This window comes from Nanorana parkeri, unplaced genomic scaffold (genome assembly GCF_000935625.1).
Source record: "Nanorana parkeri isolate BGI_ZX_2015 unplaced genomic scaffold, ASM93562v1 scaffold1333, whole genome shotgun sequence".
Lineage (NCBI taxonomy): Eukaryota > Metazoa > Chordata > Amphibia > Anura > Dicroglossidae > Nanorana > Nanorana parkeri.
The window spans coordinates 82,082-100,059 of NW_017307601.1; the positions used below are offsets into that span (position 1 = coordinate 82,082).

The 17,978-nt window shown below is 37.7% G+C and overlaps 1 protein-coding gene across 1 annotated transcript in view; it reads left to right on the forward strand.

Annotated features, from left to right (window-relative positions):
- MGAM (maltase-glucoamylase) overlaps positions 1 to 17,978 on the forward strand; it is a 160,192-nt gene that overhangs the window by 22,554 nt on the left and 119,660 nt on the right. The window contains exons 11-19 of the mRNA XM_018569428.1: positions 24 to 155; positions 957 to 1,073; positions 3,586 to 3,699; positions 6,577 to 6,661; positions 9,451 to 9,568; positions 10,576 to 10,747; positions 12,974 to 13,090; positions 16,074 to 16,228; positions 17,560 to 17,644. Coding sequence (XP_018424930.1) covers positions 24 to 155; positions 957 to 1,073; positions 3,586 to 3,699; positions 6,577 to 6,661; positions 9,451 to 9,568; positions 10,576 to 10,747; positions 12,974 to 13,090; positions 16,074 to 16,228; positions 17,560 to 17,644 — 1,095 coding nt within the window. The remainder of the gene's footprint in view (positions 1 to 23; positions 156 to 956; positions 1,074 to 3,585; positions 3,700 to 6,576; positions 6,662 to 9,450; positions 9,569 to 10,575; positions 10,748 to 12,973; positions 13,091 to 16,073; positions 16,229 to 17,559; positions 17,645 to 17,978) is intronic.

The window sequence follows — 17,978 nt, forward strand, 5'->3', positions numbered from 1 at the left end:
CTTAATTTTATATTTGTTTTTAGGATGTTCAATTTACTGATATTGACTACATGGAAAACAGAAAAGATTTCACCTATGATAAAGAAAAGTTTGCTGACCTTCCTCAATTTGCTCAAAATCTACATGCAAATGGCCAAAAATATATCATCATATTGGTAAGTAACGTTTCATTTTGGTAAGTTTGGGACAGGCTTTATTGAGCTTATCAGTTTAAAGTGAACCTTTCACATCCATGAAAGTGTATAAATTATTGTTATTAGTAAAGTGAAGTTTGCAAATACCTAGGCTCATCTGGATATGTATTTGCACCTGAGGAGGCTCCTGGATCCTAGGCCCAAGCTGTACACATGGCTTTTAACATAAAGATCAATGTTTAATCTCAACTTCGAGGCCTTCTATACAATCTTAATTTTAGACCCTGGGCTTTCCCAGGTCTAATGCTTCAGATGTAGTTGTACGATCTTGATGTTAAATCACTAACTAAAGTCTCCCTAACAGCTTACATGGTCAGCTTTACTTTACTTACATTCCTGATAAATAGACAGCTGTTGATCCTGACTACTTGCTTAGCCAACAAGATAAAGAGAAGAGAGTTGACATAGAAAGCTTAAATGCTTTACCATTAAGTAATTGTGCCACATGCTTGGCTGTGTTGTGTCAGGATGTAAGCCACACATTTAGCTGAACAGAATTACAAATAATTTTGATAGTGAAACTAGAGCAGACAGAATTTGGAGCAGTTGCTTATAGTAACCAAACAGCTTCTCTCTTCAGTTTGTTCAGTTTAGCTTTGAAAATGAAAGAGAGACGCTGATTAGCTGCCATGGCCAACTGCTCCAGATTCTGACCACTCCAGTTTTGATAAATTCCCCTCACAGTATATGTATTTCAACTGCTTTTTTTCAATGCTTACCAGAATTTCAGCTTCAAGTTGTTAATGTTGTTTTTCTTTTCAGGATCCTGCTATTGCCAATACACCTCTTATTAATGGTCCTTATGAAGCGTATGACAGAGGAAACAGACTAGGTGTTTGGGTGAATGAGTCAGATGGAAAAACCCCACTTGTTGGAGAGGTACAGAATCATTTAACTATGTTATAAGAATTATGTAAAAGATTATGACCTGTTTTAAAGTGAGGTCTTGAAAAAGACTGGTTGCGACATATCAGCATGCAAAACAAAAATGGTCCCAGATTTAGCACAATTTTCTACAATGGGAACGCAATCAATGAGAGAACCACCAGCCCAAATGGCGGCTAAAAACCTATTCTGACCGGTAAGGCATTCCTTCTCCCATGTCTTTTTTTGAGCTCAGACTGAACTAAAAATGCAAGACAATTATCCGTTTTGATACGGAGCAAGGTAATGCTAATTAGGAGCAGTGAGACAATTCAAAGAAATTATTTACAATTATTCAGTTCAGGTGCAAGACTTTGCCCAATCAGGGCTCAGTATTGAATTAGAGAAAGTCATGATGACTCAGCCCAATCATGGCCTGCCTATCAGATGTTGGTAAACTACAAAATTGGGTGGAGCTAGCTGTGACAGCTAGCTCCGCCCAATTGTGTATGTTTTGCCGGCATCTGACAAAATGCAATTATGCGGCATTAGGGACGTAGGGACTTTAAGGGGGAACCCCACACACTTTTTTTTGTTACATTGGGGTCCCTCCTAAATATTCCTACCAGACCTTAAGGGCCTGGTATGACTTTTAGGAGGAACCCTACACTGTTTTTTTTTTTTAAATTGGTCCCTCCTAACATTTCTACCAGACCTAGAGGGTCTGGTATTGTTTGGGGAGGGGAACTGCACACTTTAAGAGAAATGTTCTTAATTTTTTTTTAGAAATGTCAGTTTTGCTGCAGCAGGTTCTATACATCCTACAGATCCCCTACTTCACAGGTTTTTTTTTTACCCTTTAAGTGATGTTAAAATCACTGCTCCTTTAAAAACTGTATTTTTTTTGGCATTGATTCCTGTCCCCCAGGGTAGTCCCCGGACCCCCATACACCATTTTATGGCCAATAACTTGTATATAAGTCCTCTTAAAGGGGACATTAATTTTCGAGCGTTCAACCCCCATTGTGAACCAAACTAACTTGCGCTAACGGAAATAGTAAAACTAAATTAAGATGGATTAAAATTTAAAATAGATATTAATATGACCCCGGAGCTAAAATTTCTAAAACCAAAAAGGAAAAAAAGGCCGAGCCGCGTCCGTCAGGAGCAGACATCAAGGGGGGAGGAGCTACGTGCGGCTGAGTGACCCCGTGCGCCGCGTGTCAGTGCTGGCAGTCGGGCTGTGGTCATAGGGGTAGAGAAGTATCGGGTGTCTCCAGTGGCTACGCGTTTCGAGGGGTTGCCTCTTTATCAAGCCTCAAGATTGGTAGTTGCGCTCCTGATCTTTTGTTTGTTTTCGTGGTTTCTAATAGACAGGGTCCTCTACCTGTAACAAGGAGATCTGCACACCTTTACATAACAGCTACCTGTTTGAAGCCTGTCTGCCCTACAGGAGTGCGCTTTATCTTTTGTGTTTTTTATTAATAAAAATCAAAAGAAATGTCCAATATTATGAAGTGTCCAACGAAAAAACGATAGAAAAAAAAAAAAGGCAGGCAGGTCCCCTATAGGGAATGAACTCACCAGATCCCTGATGGTCGAAAGCCTTTATTCTTATCCAATGGAGGCCGAAGATTTAGCGCTGTACACTTCATTACACCATTGTTCAACCCCCATTGACTTGCATTGAGTTTGAGTTCGTATTCGAACCTTTCGGCCGTTCGAATACGAACCAAACACGGGGGTGTTCGGCTCCTCAATAGTTATCAGAACATTCTTAGACATATTTCTAGTGTGTCATTCATTCTTGTATTAAAAAGAGTGTGAACAAGCTTGTATTATTCGTCATGCCTGATGAAGGGACCCTGAGTGGCCCTGAAACATTGCTTTATGATAAGATGTGTGTACATCAATAAAATGACTACTCATAGAAGATTTTACTTTGGTGTGCTGGTGATATACTTTACTACAAGCTTCTATTATGGCCCAAAGAAAATACGGCAACTCATACATTTAGTAGGTCATGTTTAATTCATAATTATGTATCTTGGAATTGGACTAAATACATACTAGACTGAAGGTGAAAATGCAAATCAACTCTTGGGGCTCATTCATACCATGTCTGTTGAGCTATATACAGTTGCATATATCAACGTAGGCTCAAAAGGTCACATAAAAAACAATTGTATTCTATATCCCCTGTTCACACCATACATATGCAATGGTGTGTGCTGTGTAAATATGAAATGTATGCATTTTTACACAGCACACATAACCATGTGTCAATACACCACAACACATTACAATGCATTGCATGACTTTTCAATATTGGTAAAAATAAATAAACGGTGCAATGTGTTGTAAGAACACATCACACAGGTGTTCACAACGCACACTATCATACCGTATAATGCATGTGGGCTAGTGTGAATGAGTTTGTAATAAAATAAAACATAATACGTATATTGTTTTAGAGAAAACATGGTAGATTGTGCATAACATAAAAAATTATTGATCTCTACTATAGGTTTGGCCTGGAGTTACAGTGTTTCCTGACTATACCAATGATGTGTGTACACAGTGGTGGACTGATGAGTGTGTGAGGTTCTATAACCAAGTAAACTATGATGGCATATGGATTGTAAGTAAAACAGTATATATGTATATATTTTATTATGATCATAAAAAATATATTTTTGTAGTGGCAGCCATGAAAAATAAATGTTGAACTTAAACTGGTAAAGGAAATTTGTTAACCATAATACAAAATCTAGATTATTATAAAATCTTCTGATACTGCAATTACAATATATAACTGTTCTACAAATATGTTAGCTCCAGGCTAACTTGTATTAGGCAGACTGAGTTAAAGTTATGCTCAAGTGAGTAGGGATGAGCTACAGGTTTCAATTGACCATTAGTTTAACCCAAATCCAAGCTGTTCACAATTCAGCAAATGGGCAAACATATTTTGCCTGCCTCCATCTGTGTCCTAGCAACAAAACATGATGTGGAGCTACACAACATCATTAATTGCTAGGATACAGGTGGGTGCACCATAACAACCTATAATGATGTGGAGTACATCATCATTGTTTGCTAAGATGCTGGATGTCCCACAGCATCAATGGTTGTCATGGTGTACCCAGCTTATCCTAGTAGCCAATTACACTTTGTGGCACAGATAGCAGGTAACAGCATCAAATTTTGTTAGGATACTGACAGCCTGGTCACAGTTCACTTGGGCATTTGCTAAACCCAAATTTCTGGCTGGGATTAGCAAACATTCAAGTGAACTGAACCCAGGCCAGTTCGCTCATCACTGGTTGTGAGGAAGTCAACAAAGTTCCACTTTAAATCCCAAGTTCATCCAAAACGCTTTGTTTGGTTTTGGATAGCGTGGGAAATGGTTAGAATCTCTGTCAGGTGTTAAATGCTGTCTGTGTCACTTTGGGAGAGTCTTTGGGGTTGATTTACTAACCTTATAAACACACCACGAACATGTATACACCTCTGTAGTGTGTTTCCTCCCAGCATGATCTATGGGTGGAATCTAAACACCTTTTGTAGTGTGTACACACCCAGCAGGTGTGTTGTGCAAAGCCCTGCCCTGAATTGCAAGGTGATGTTGTGTAAATTAGCTCTACATTGTGTTGCTTGCGTTGATGAATGCAGGAATGTAAATGCATGAGCTAACCATTTTTGTCTAAACTGTGAAGCAGCATTATATATGCATCATGTGCATGATTTTTCCATATATGGCATTAGTGGAAACATGCTTATAGAGACTTTTTGGTTGATAAATACGCTTTGCTGTGTAAAAATCACACGCACCTGGTGCGTGCGTGTGTTTAGGTTAGTAAATCACCCGCTTTACCTTCCTCCCTGAACATCTCAGCAGTACAGACACACACAAAAGCATAAAACATATTTGTAGTAGAGTGGCAAAGGGTTAGAGCTTCTGAAATTTTTTTCACTGTTGCCTTTGCCTTACTGTCCAGATCACAACTGTTTCACCCATTTCTTGTCTTTATATCATAGGGAAAGAATGTAAGGGAAAATATTCCAATCGTGAAACTGTTATAACCTTTTTCAGTTTTTGTGCTGCTGCCATTGCCCCCTTTAACTTTACTTCCTATCCCTGTGACACCTTTTGACATCCTAATGCATATGATGTCTTCAGGGAAGAAGTGAAGGAAAATCTCCACAATGGGAACAAACTCAGCCATAAAAAAATAAGAAAGGCGCTATTTTCTTCTCTAATATAAAAATTATTGCAGCACTGGGGGTCGTTGGTTCAAATCCCAGCCAGGTCACTATCTGCAATGAGTTTGCATGTTCTCCCTGTGCTTGCGTGGGTTTCCTTCGGGTACTCCAGTTTCCTCCCACACTCCAAAGACATGCTGGTAGGTTAATTAGCTTCTGTCTAAGTTGGCCCTCTTATGTATGCATGTGAGATAGGGACATTAGATTATAAGCTCCTTTAAGGCAGGGACTGATGTAAAGGTGCAACTATGTAAAGTGCTGCATAAATTGACGGTGCTATATAAATATAAACAAATAATAAAACAATGACATAAAATATTCTTTCATTGAAACAGGCTTTAAAAGCTAAAGCTTTGGCAAAACATTGTTAAGTTTTGTCTAGACTGGAGAAGTTAGAATTTCTGTTAGGATCTGTATCTGGTTCCATTTAAGAGATTTAACCTCACATCATATTGCAAAGACAACCCGAAGTAAGAGTAAATCTCTTCAAAATGAGAACTCTAATACTTTGTAAAGCAAAGTATTGGAAGAAGTATACAGCATGTGAAATCAAACTGAAGTCAGAACACTTCAGGTATGCTTGTTTCCAGTTGGTGTGTAGAAGTGTATGAATTGGAGAGAGAGAGAGATTAGCGGTTGACACTTACAAGTTTCTCTCTGCGTAGATTTAGTCCTGTCCTGTTTAGGCATTTTAGCATATTCTGTTCCATGCATGCATTTGCTTATGCATAACCATGGTAACAAAAGTGTTTAAAGGAAATTGACAGATTCCCTGCTCTATTATAGCCCTTATTCCATTGCTGTGACACAGTATGGCTTTCTGTTATGGCACCACCTGCACCCCCCCCCCCTCCCCCCCATAACATTGCTTGGACCTGAATGGCCAATCTCCAGGCATGAACACTGTCATGTAGCGAGGGCTGTAACATCATCCACCTGGTTAAGCTCAGATGCCATCCAACAAAGCCTAATCATGATAGATTGAAACTGGGGGACAACTGGTGAGCATTAATCAGTAATAATACCTTGCTATAGGGGGGCGGGATGGGGTATCAGGAGGCACTGTCACATTGCCCTGAGTGACAATAACAGTATCTCTTTAAATATTACCATGTGTGCACCATTATTGCAAAATACATGAGCAAATTGTGAATTGATTCCTGACCATTGAACTGATCAGAATGCAGAATTAGAGGTTATTCATGATTTAAATAGCATTGTATTTATAAAGTGTTTGATATTTGTGTAACAGGACATGAATGAAGTTTCCAACTTTGTGAAAGGATCAAGCAAAGGCTGTGCTGTCAACAATTTAAACTATCCTCCATATACACCAGGTAAGATAGTGCAAATATAAAGAGCAGTTATTCAGTTAATGCTGTATTGAGGCTTTATAACTCGATAAGCTAAGATTATATACATTTTTGTTTCCAATACAGAAGCTGTTAATTTGAGGGTGGGGAGTACCCTTAGTGAATGTTATTAGCAAATGTTTTAACTAGTGAAAGCAAACCCTTAATGTTAGAATTGCTATAGCTTTTCCTTCAGGCCATAATGCAACACTTTTTGGCATAACTAAATGGAAATGTTACTAACTTAAATTTTATTCTTGAGTAAACTGTTAATAGTAGGTTGTAATATATACAATATCTCACAGAAGTGAGTACACCCCTCACATTTTTGTAAATATTGTATTATATCATTTCATGTGACGACACAGAAGAAATGACACTTTGCTACCATGTAAAGTAGTGAGTGTACAGCTTGTATATCAGTGTACATTTGCTGTCCCCTCAAAATAACTCAACACACAGCCATTAATGTCTAAACCGCTGGCAACAAAAGTGACAACACCCCTAAGTGAAAATGTCCAAATTGGGCCCATAGTGTCAATAATTTTGTGGCCACCATTATTTTCCAGCACTGTCTTAACTCTCTGGGGCATGGAGTTCACCAGAGCTTCATAGGTTGCAACTGGAGTCCTCTTCCACTTCTCCATGACGACATCACGGAGCTAGTGGTTGTTAAGAGACCTTACGCTCCTCCACCTTCCATTTGAGGATGCCCCACAGATGCTCAATAGGGTTTAGGTCTGGAGACATGCTTGGCTAGTCCATCACCTTTTAGCCTCAGCTTCTTTAGCAAGGCAGTGGTCGTCGTGGAGGTGTGTTTGTGGTCGTTATCATGTTGGAATACTGCCTTGCGGCCCAGTCTCCATAGGGAGGGGATCATGCTGTGCTTCAGTATGTCACAGTACATGTTGGCATTCATGGTTCCCTCAATTAACTGTAGCTCCCCAGTGCCAGCAGCACTCATGCAGCCCCAGACCATGACACTCCCACCACCATGCTTGACTGTAGTCAATGTTGTGGAAATTTTATTAGGATGTGTTTTTAGTGTATTGTAATATTTTTTCATTATGTCTCTCAGTGTCAGGGTTTGCTGCGTCATGCACAATTCTAGCATGACGCGGTTTAAATCCCCACTAAGAGTAAACCATGGGAGTAGATATCTTATGCGTGGCGGAGCAGTGTCTTCTTGGTGAATGTGTGGACGCCGGCTAGGGCCCCTGCGCGGTGCGTGGATTTATTGGTTTGGCGTGTATACAACTTGCTTTGAGTACATAGTATTATTTAAGATACATATCTGCCTTTATGAAAGGAACGTGCGTATGTTGTCTCTAGTGCGCCTCATCAACCGCTGGAGATATGACGTTGTCCCTGTAAATAAGCACGCATGAGAATCATAGTAACGTTATTGGGCATTGATCACTGAGCAATGCTGGATAAGGTTCGCTCCAGTGCTAATGGGAGATTGTGTTTGTGGGTCTGGAAAGATGGTGGCTAGGAAAACATGCGGCTGTGCACACGGGTTTAATTCTGTACACACTGCTTCTACTACATATGCTTTGTTGACTGGCTATGTATTGAGGAAGTGATGTTGGTTGTTAACATCACTTCCTGGTTTGCTGGTTGTTGACATCACTTCCTGTTTGAAATCACTTCCTGTCTGACATCACTTCCTGTTGGGCCCGCATGCTCCAGATCCTCATCTGAGGTGCTCCGTGCTGGCCTCCTCTTTCCCCAGGGGGGTCTCCACTGCTTTTAAAGATGGCCGCCACAAGTATTTTTATTTTCCTATGCACATGATTTAGTCTTTAACATGATCACCTCTAGCCTTATTTAATAAGCTAAGTGAACATTCACAGTCTCTACTTGTTTGATAAATAAACGTCAGTGTATATGCATTTTATCTGGCTCATTGTGGACTTGAATTACCAGCTTCCTCATAAATCCCTATGAAGCTTGCTTACAACAGTGGATATTGGCAGCCTGGCCCTCCACTAACACAGCAATAATGTGTGGATGCCTTATGTAAGGTACAGAAGTCTGAATTCCCTTCTGAATCTTCTTTAATCCTACCATTGCCCTGGACAGTTTGAAGGTTTATCTAAAGCACTGAACAGCATTTTCCAGACAAGGTGTATTTTTTTATGGGCAGCCAGGTTCAGTGCTCCATTTAACCACATATAGTTACCTTTGGACACAACCTACAATTAATGACAAAATGCTATATGTCATTAGCTGGATCTCTTATAGCAATTGTTCATTGCTATTTTAAATTGTGATAAGTGGACAGTATGTTGTGTAGGCAAAACCAGCAAGAAAGGAATGCTAAAATCTCATTTTGCTGTCTACCAGCACAAATACCTAGTCCTTTCTTTGCACAATTTTGCTTATAAAAAACATAAATGCTCATGACTTGCCACAATATAAACCCTGTTACACAAAATTATTTTCTTAACTGATCTTACAGTGTTTCCTCACATTCTTTATTCTAAACTAAAACACTTATTATTCTTTCACAACGCAAGTGTTTACAAAATATTTAAATAGTGGCCGTAAAGGTTAATGGCAGAGTTTGTTTGTTTGTAGCTTGACTTATTGATCACTGTGTATTATGGTGTTCATTAAACAGCCTTTGTGAAAGCTACATGGCCTTGCATCAAAGAAATAGCACATTTGTAACTTAGTCCTCCAAGAAAACAATCTGTTTAGGAATTAGACAAACATATCAAATGCACTGAATTGCTGTTTACTAAACATATTTTTTCTTTCACATACAGCAATTTTGGACAGAGTAATGTATTCCAAGACTCTTTGTATGGATGCGAGGCAAGCTTGGGGTGATCATTATGATGTCCACAGTTTATATGGACATGCAATGGCTCTTTCTACTGAAGAGTAAGATTTATTTACCTATTTGTTTTATCAATGTTTCATATGTTACTTTATTTAATGACATATAGATATTAGTCAAGCAAGAAGTTCTCCATCCATTAAAATTCAGCTAAAATCTCACACCTTTTATCTCTTTATAGTTCAGTACCTCTAATTAAAATTGACTAAGACAACAGACAGTCTAACTTAAAACTCACAGGAAGTTATAGGAGTGGGAACAACATCTTATACTGCATTTGTAATCATGGTAATCATCTATGTCTGGCCCACCCCCTTCTGCCCCCTGCACATTTTTATTGGCTACTAAGACTATCAATCATTGTAGTAGACCAGAGCAGGCCAGTGTTTAACACTACCAGGAATTGTCTAAGCTTGCATATAAGAAAACATTGCCTAGGGGGATCCTTGTGCCCTTGAAGAGGGCTGACGGTACATCTTTAAATTCCTGCACTGTAGGCATGTATTAGCTTTTTAATTTTCCTCAATGCTGTACTGCAATTCAAGAAATAACATGTCCATCAAGCCCACACCTGTACTATAAAATGCTAAAGTCCAACTTGTAGTCCCGAAAACATGTCTCAATTGTCCATATGTAAACATTTTTTAAAAATAGTTTAGGTTTATTATTTTAACAGTTTTACAATATATTTTCATCATTATCCTATCATGTACATTAATAATTACAAAGTCCTTCAGGTAATCCAGTGTAAAGTTTTATGTGAAGTTTTTCAAAATGAAAGTAATTTATGTTAAAACATTCATTGTAATATTCATCTTTAAGAAGTGTTTGACTAGATTAGGTATGCTTGCAATAATAAAATATAGATGGATTGTAAACCATGTGGAGCCCTGAATTTAATTTCCGCACATGCATTATAAATTGCTAGAATTTTTGCTGTACTTGTAGGTTTCACAAAGGTTTATTGAAATGAAGGCATCATTATAGCATAAATGTAATTAGGCAAACAGTTGCAGGAAACTACATTGTTCTAATGGGTTTTGAATTTCAGAGCCATCAAAGCTGTTTTCCCTGGAAAAAGAAGCATCATTTTTTCTCGATCTACTTTTGCTGGATCCGGCAAATACTCAGGACACTGGCTTGGAGATAATGCTGCCAACTGGAATGATATTAAATGGGCTATACCAGGAATGTTTGAGTTCAGTCTTTTTGGAATACCTTATGTAAGCACATTACATAAATAAGCCTGTAAAACAAATTATCATCCATGGGAATTAGCACTAAATTGTGTTTATTTGTGTAGAACAACATGATCCATTTTAATGCCAATTGGATGTTTCTGCGACAGACAACACTGAGAGCAGCAGAAAATTAAGCAAAGACTACAGAGAAAAATTTTAGCCTTCTAACTAGAAGGCAATTCTCAAAGAATAATAAATGGCACAACAAACTTTAGGAGTGAATCCATTTTCTAGACTCAGTTTGTCATGGATTAAAATATTAGTGGCCAGCAACTGTCAACAAAATGTTACCAGAAAATTCTATATTAATGCACTGCATGCTGCTATACACACATATTTCTAGCAATCTTTTGCATAAAAACATAGATTCTTGGTTTTCATGTATTGCAACACATTCATACGTTGACCAGTGATGTAAATATGTACTCAGTTATTTGCAAACCAAGAATCTCTGCTTTTATGAAAAGGTTTGCTAGAAATATGTAGAATGCATAACACTGTACAGATAGTTAATTTAGAATTTTCAGTGTTTACATGTAGTCATAACACACCCCTTAAGGACCCCTGTAGCACCTCATCTTTGTATATACATTATATACAATATATGTATTTATTTGGAGTTGAGCACAGACATATGAGACGTTTCTGTACCAAACATTTCCCACTCTTTTGGCAGTCTTTTTTTCCAGTCCTTTTTTGTGTATTTACTTTTTTCTTACAAAATAAGTTGTAACCCACTGTCATTTTCTATGCTGATCAGGTGGGTACATACCCCAGTGATCTAACAATAAAGCAGAATTATGTTGTTGGTGTAAACTGGTGGAGAAAAATAGAGCAGATTCCACCATCAACACTTAGAAGTTTGTTGATCGAGAAATGCTGCTGTTTGCACACTGATCAATTCATAACTAGCTTTAAGCAAGCTGCACAAAGTACAAACACAGAAACAAACATTTCCCAGCACACTCACCAGCCAGCCTGCAACCCCCAGTGTGTGCCAACTCCAAATCCAATAAGTGAAACAAAGAGCAAAAAATGCAATTCATGACTAATCTTTAAGTAAGCTGCGCATGGAAGGGCTTTATAAAGTACAAAAACAAATTTAATTTGTTTCAATTGTTGGATTTGGTGTGTGGCCACACTGTCATCGTGATGTGCAGGGCTTCACGTGTGTCCCTGTGCCTTTCAAGAGTGTTTTATACACAAATAAGCTACATTTTTATTAATAGTTAGGGTACTTGAGTGCATGTTTAAGACCTGGCTTTGCATAAGGTGAACAGATAACAAATCCAAAGGACCCTAGCTTATCACCCCCATTGGAGTCCAATAACTTGGTGCATATAAATGCACTGGTGGCACAGAAGAGCTCAGTGTGTATATTGCTTGTTCCAAGGGATATACTAAGGTGTGCTGAGCATATTGTTTTAGAGGAGAGAGTTACACATTTTGTGATAACAAAAAATTTAAAAAAATATGGATTTGCATAGGGGTTGCTGAGCAGATACCCAATTCACCAATTTCTAAGTGCAGTAATATATTAATTTGTCTTCTATGATCTTATTAAAACAGTAGAGATTTATGATAATGAACAATCAGGTGTTCTTGTTCTGTTGCCTGTTCTGGGGAATAAAAATACAGCATCTGATTAGATGTTGTTAGCAACCAATATATGTTTGTCCACCCTAGTTTTTGTAAATCTTAGAGAAAAAGAATTCTATATGAACATTTTTGAATTATGGAATCTAGAATACATCTCATGATAACATACAGTCCTAAATTAATGGGATTGGGGCAATCTTTAAAAAAAAAACATGCCCTGTGTAAACATTTGAAAATACTCAGCTTAGACTTGGGACCAGTTAAAGGATTGTTTTTAATGGCAAACAGTTTTTAGAAAATATAATGATTCTGCATTGTAACTCTTTAGCTTCACATACAATAATTGTTTATTTAGTAAATTTGATAATTGCAGGTACATATGCATATATCCCACTATTAATACATCTCGAATCAGTCCATAATCTGTGATTTATATTTGGATAAATTGACAAAATATTAGGCATTTAATAAACAGAATTTACCTTTTACATGCTTGCCTGTTTGCAAACTATTCTGCTGTGCAATGGTGTGAAAAATATTTAGAGGTTACAGGTCAACAGTTAAACCTTTGTGCATAGAACATTTGTTTTTTTTTTATTTCTTTTTTAGATTGGGGCTGACATTTGTGGCTTTTTTGATGATAGCTCTGAAGAATTATGCAGACGATGGATGCAAGTTGGTGCTTTTTATCCATTTGCCAGGAACCACAATGCCGAAAACTACAAGGTAATTCTGACTTTTAAAACAAAGCGGCATATTTGTGTTCTTATAAGCTCTTTTGGGGGCAGAATTGGAAAGATCTAATGTTTCTAATGAGCTTTTATTGTTGAGTGTCTCTCCATGGGACTTATTACATCCCATCCCATCCTAGTGACAGGAAGGTGGGGGACATTTCCACAATTGACTAATAAACAGCAAATATATCTTTGTTAGCATTTCACCACTCTGTCCAAAACAAGCAAAAAAAAAAGGTATTGGCTTGTTATAGCTGTATAATGTACAAATATTAGCCAAAGAGTGCTGGACATTTTTATATAGATATACAAGTTAGCCCTATATGGTAATATTTATTTATAACTATTCAGCATACAAAGTGGTTTCCTAGTGGACCTCAAATGGAGCATTGATAGACTGAGTCCATGATGAACTATTGCACATCTACCAGATCAGGTGGGATGGCAGGAGCTGCTAGGAAATTACTGAACTTTGTCTATCTGCCTTAGAGAGGAACTTTACCCATATTTTCAAAATAACAACAAACGCACCCTTTGGAATGTTTAGTAATAACAATATATACTTCTAGATATTAGGCGGCTTTTTATTTTTTGTATACCTTATTTTTCTTTTCTTCTTCCTTTCTTATTTTCAGTCTTCTGAAAGTGACTATTTTTACTATGTGCAGGTTGCTAGATCTCTCTTTACTTCCTGGAACTCTGGCACATATGACGAGGACATGTGACCATGCACATTCTCAGGGGAGGAAAATGCCTTACCCTGAGATGTCGTGAGATTACAGATGAGATTTCCCAGCAGTGCTGTGCTGATGTAACTTTCCCAGGATGCATTGCTTGGGCACGATTGCATCATATGTGCCAAAGTGGACCAGGAAGTGCAAAAAAGAAATAGAAGTAAAATAGTAGTAAAATAAGTAAAATAAAAATGTTTGTTTAGCTAATTAATGTGAGATGATTTCATGTCAGCATGCAGAGCTGTATGCTCATGTGACTTTAAGTCAAAGGGGGTAAAGATCCACTTAAAGGAAGATTTCCAGAACTAATTGTTGCACACCATTAGCTCTGTGCTGTACTTCACAGCATATAGAAATCCACCATCTCTGCTGTAAGGGCAATGGTATCATCCCAACTAGTTTCTGAACATTACTTGAATTGAAATGTTAAGCTCCTAGACTTTCACAGAGTCAATCACTTCCATTCAAATAATATGCAGGGACTGGATGTAGTTGGCTGAGCCTAAAACATAATTTTTTAGTAGCTATATCTTAGAAATTAAGTTGACACTTTATACTTACCTCCTGCATTCCAAATAAATACTGTAGTTCTTAAACCAGTTGTGGACATTGCATGTGCTACACCTGCCCAAAAATCAACACTGTCCCTAACCCATTGCCGGTCCCCTCCCTGTATTTGCTGGCAATTCTGTGCTTTCAAAACAGCTGTTACCCTCAAAAAAATGCACCATGTGACACTGTTCAGACTCAAGATACAAAGTAATATTGTTACTTTTGTATCTACTCTTTTATGCTTCTACAGATCAAAAGGATCTGCTTATAAAGTCAAATAAAGCAACTTAAAGTAAAACGAATACTTAAAAAAAAATGTGTTCCTATTTAACCCCTTCATAAACTTTTAGTGTACCTTTTTAACTATGCTTTTTTTTCATTTATTTATGTATTTTTTCTAAGGATTGCATTAAAAATAAAATCTTGACAGATTGATTTGCAAGACAGAATCACTAAAACAAAGCCTTGTATGTTTTTAAAAAAAGGACATATGTATTACTTTGTTGTCTTTAAGTAATAACAATGTTGCCTAATAAACAGGCCCATAGCAGAGAGAGTGAAAGTTGAAGTAAAATTACACTAAACTCAGTTAACTATTAAAAATGCATTTAAGTACCTTAACCTCCTTGGCGGTATTCCCGAGTGTAGCTCGGGGTTACTTTTCCATACCCTGAGCTAAACTCGGGAATATCTCACATTATTTACTTACCTTGTCCCTCGAGCCGTGCGGTGTCCTCCGGCCGCCGCCGGCATCTGTCTTCTGGGTTCCGTCCCTTGCGAGCTGACGCATCGCATGGGGGTGGTACCGGCGGGAAATTCGGAAAAAAAACCTGGAAAAAACGACAAAATAAAATAACGAAAGAAATCCGAAAAAAAAAATTGCGCCGAAAAAATAACGAAAAGCTAAATAATCATACCACCAGGGAGGTTAACTCTTAACAATACTGTACCTTATTTGTGCATCGCTCAGCTGTCGATTCTCAAATTATCTCTAAATTCGTGTTGACACTGTCCTTCCTTCTGATTTATTCCCCGTGGTCCCTGTGTGTGCTGTATTGTAGCCACCACTCCACGCTCTCTCCCATAATGAACTACAATCTTAACCCCTTCGTGACTGACGACGTACAGTGTACGTCGCCAGCATCGGGGCTGTTTAAACAGACTCCCGGCGACTTTTGCCGCCGGGACTCTGTTTAAACTTGTAGAGCCGACTGTCGGGCCGACTTGTAGAGCCGGCTTTACAACAATTAGTACACTAAACTTGAGATTGTAGTCCATCATGTGAGCAAGCTTGAAGCAGTGGCTGATATACAAGACACAGGGATCATGTGGAAGAAATATAGCCACCCTCCAGAAGGAAGGACCGTGTCAGCACAAATCCAGAAATAATATGAGGATCTAAAGCTGACTGATACACAAATAACATGCATTTTTGCATCACTTCATGCTAAACAATTCCTACATTTTATTTTCAACTGTTCATTTTTACTTTATTTTAACCATTAAGATTTTGCACCTGTTCTCTACCACAATCTTTGACAAGCATTAACTTAATTTTGTTTTAAACACTATCATTCTCCTCAGTACAGTACTGAACACTGTATTATATGTTTCACATTTTGTTTTATTTGTATTATGGTTTGGGCTTTCAGAGTTTTAAATGAAGCTAGTATCTTTTTATTATTTCAGGCACAAGACCCAGCTTCTTATGGAGCCGATTCCCTTCTCGTGAATTCGTCAAGACATTACTTAAACATTCGCTACACTCTCCTACCATACCTTTACACTTTGTTCTACAAAGCTCACACTAGAGGAGAAACTGTGGTGAGGCCTCTTCTCCATGAGTAAGTATCTTAAAACCTTCTTGAAAACCAAATCACCTTCAATTTGGCTAGAAGTGTAATATACAGTTAATTAGAATAACCATAACTATGTACTAATATATTTTTGTGCTAAATCTGCAATATGCAAATTTGTTCCCCTGCTAAATCCTAAAAACACAGGATTAACGTGTGATTTCTTTAGAAATCTAGGAAAGTGAGAAAGTCTTTTACATATATTTCTGTCATCAGCATATCTTAAAGTATTTTTTCTACTGATGAAACTGATTATATACCTGATATGTGCACTGCACCATCTAGAGCCTGAAGGGGAGAGGCACAGTTCATTTACATTGTAAGGGTGACCATGGATGCAGGGTTACATATATTTCTGTACTACTGTCCTGCCTGTAATAATGTGCACAGAAGAAGAAGCAACCACAAAGGAAAGCACCAAGTACAGTAAATACATATTCCTCAAATTATATGGGAATGCTAAGCTAAAACAATGAACGTTTTGGTCAATTTGTCTTAATCTGGGATGCATATAAATGATCCCATTTATGCAATGCCTTGCATCCAGAAGTTGGGGCATTTACAGAGCTACTCACTACTGGGTAGGGAAAGGAGGGCCCTTATTTGCTTAGGCAATGCCAGAGGGAAAATACTTATTTAAAAATCAGCATTCCAAGACCTGGCCGACACTACGTATTAACGGTTTTCTTAGACACTTTCCATTCACCATCCTCTGCAGCATTTCCCACACTCAACTTCGAGCTGCTCCACTGTTCTCTTTCAGTTAGGATTGCTCTGGTACTGCATTTTCTATTTAGAGATTTACATTTAACAGTATAGGTTTTATTTTTTAAGATGTTTTATGAGTACTTCCATATGATACACTCAATTTATCTTTTCGATCTACTGTACATTAGATGTAATACTTGCGAAAATATGTGCATGCTTTATAGACAATGTCCAATTTCTGTTCCGATAACTTACTCCAATGTAATAACCTGTTGGACATAGACGAACTGTACTTCACTTTATATTTCATACATCTGTTTATCGTTGCATCACCTGCAACTATGCATAAAGTCTCCTAATAAACGATATTGCTAAAAAAAAAAAATCAGCATTTCTATGCTGAGTTTCAAGATGTATTAATGTCTACAATATCTTTAGTATCTTACCTACCACAAAGCACCCAGTCCACTGCTGTGAAAGCCTTGGAGTGTCTAAAGTGTTGCAGGGTTAAGTATGCTCATTTTACAGTCATGTCCTTGGAATAGCAGTAGCTACATAGAAAGTAACCTTTCAGAGCTACTAAACCCACGTCAACCTTTGACATTTTTCAGATTCTATTCTGATACTGAAACATGGGCACTAGATCAACAATTTCTTTGGGGACCTGGTCTTCTAATTACACCTATTCTTAATCAGGTATGTCAAACTTTGCTTGCTAAACTTTTATGAAGCTCATTACTATTATTACACTTATTACATTGATTTCTGAGAGCTCTTATGTTAAATAAACTCATAAATATTTAAATCAGATCTACCACTAAACCAGTGCACTGTATAGAAACACAATTAGCATGTTTTTTCCTTTATTGTGCTACAGCTTTGTAACATTATTAACTAAATATTATTATGAGTTAATTATTAACTCTATTGAACTCTTCAGCTATGCAAAAAATTACCATCACCCATGCAGACTTCAACATTTACACTCGCATTGTTTAGTGGCATTGTAGAAAGTGACTGGGTTCCTTAC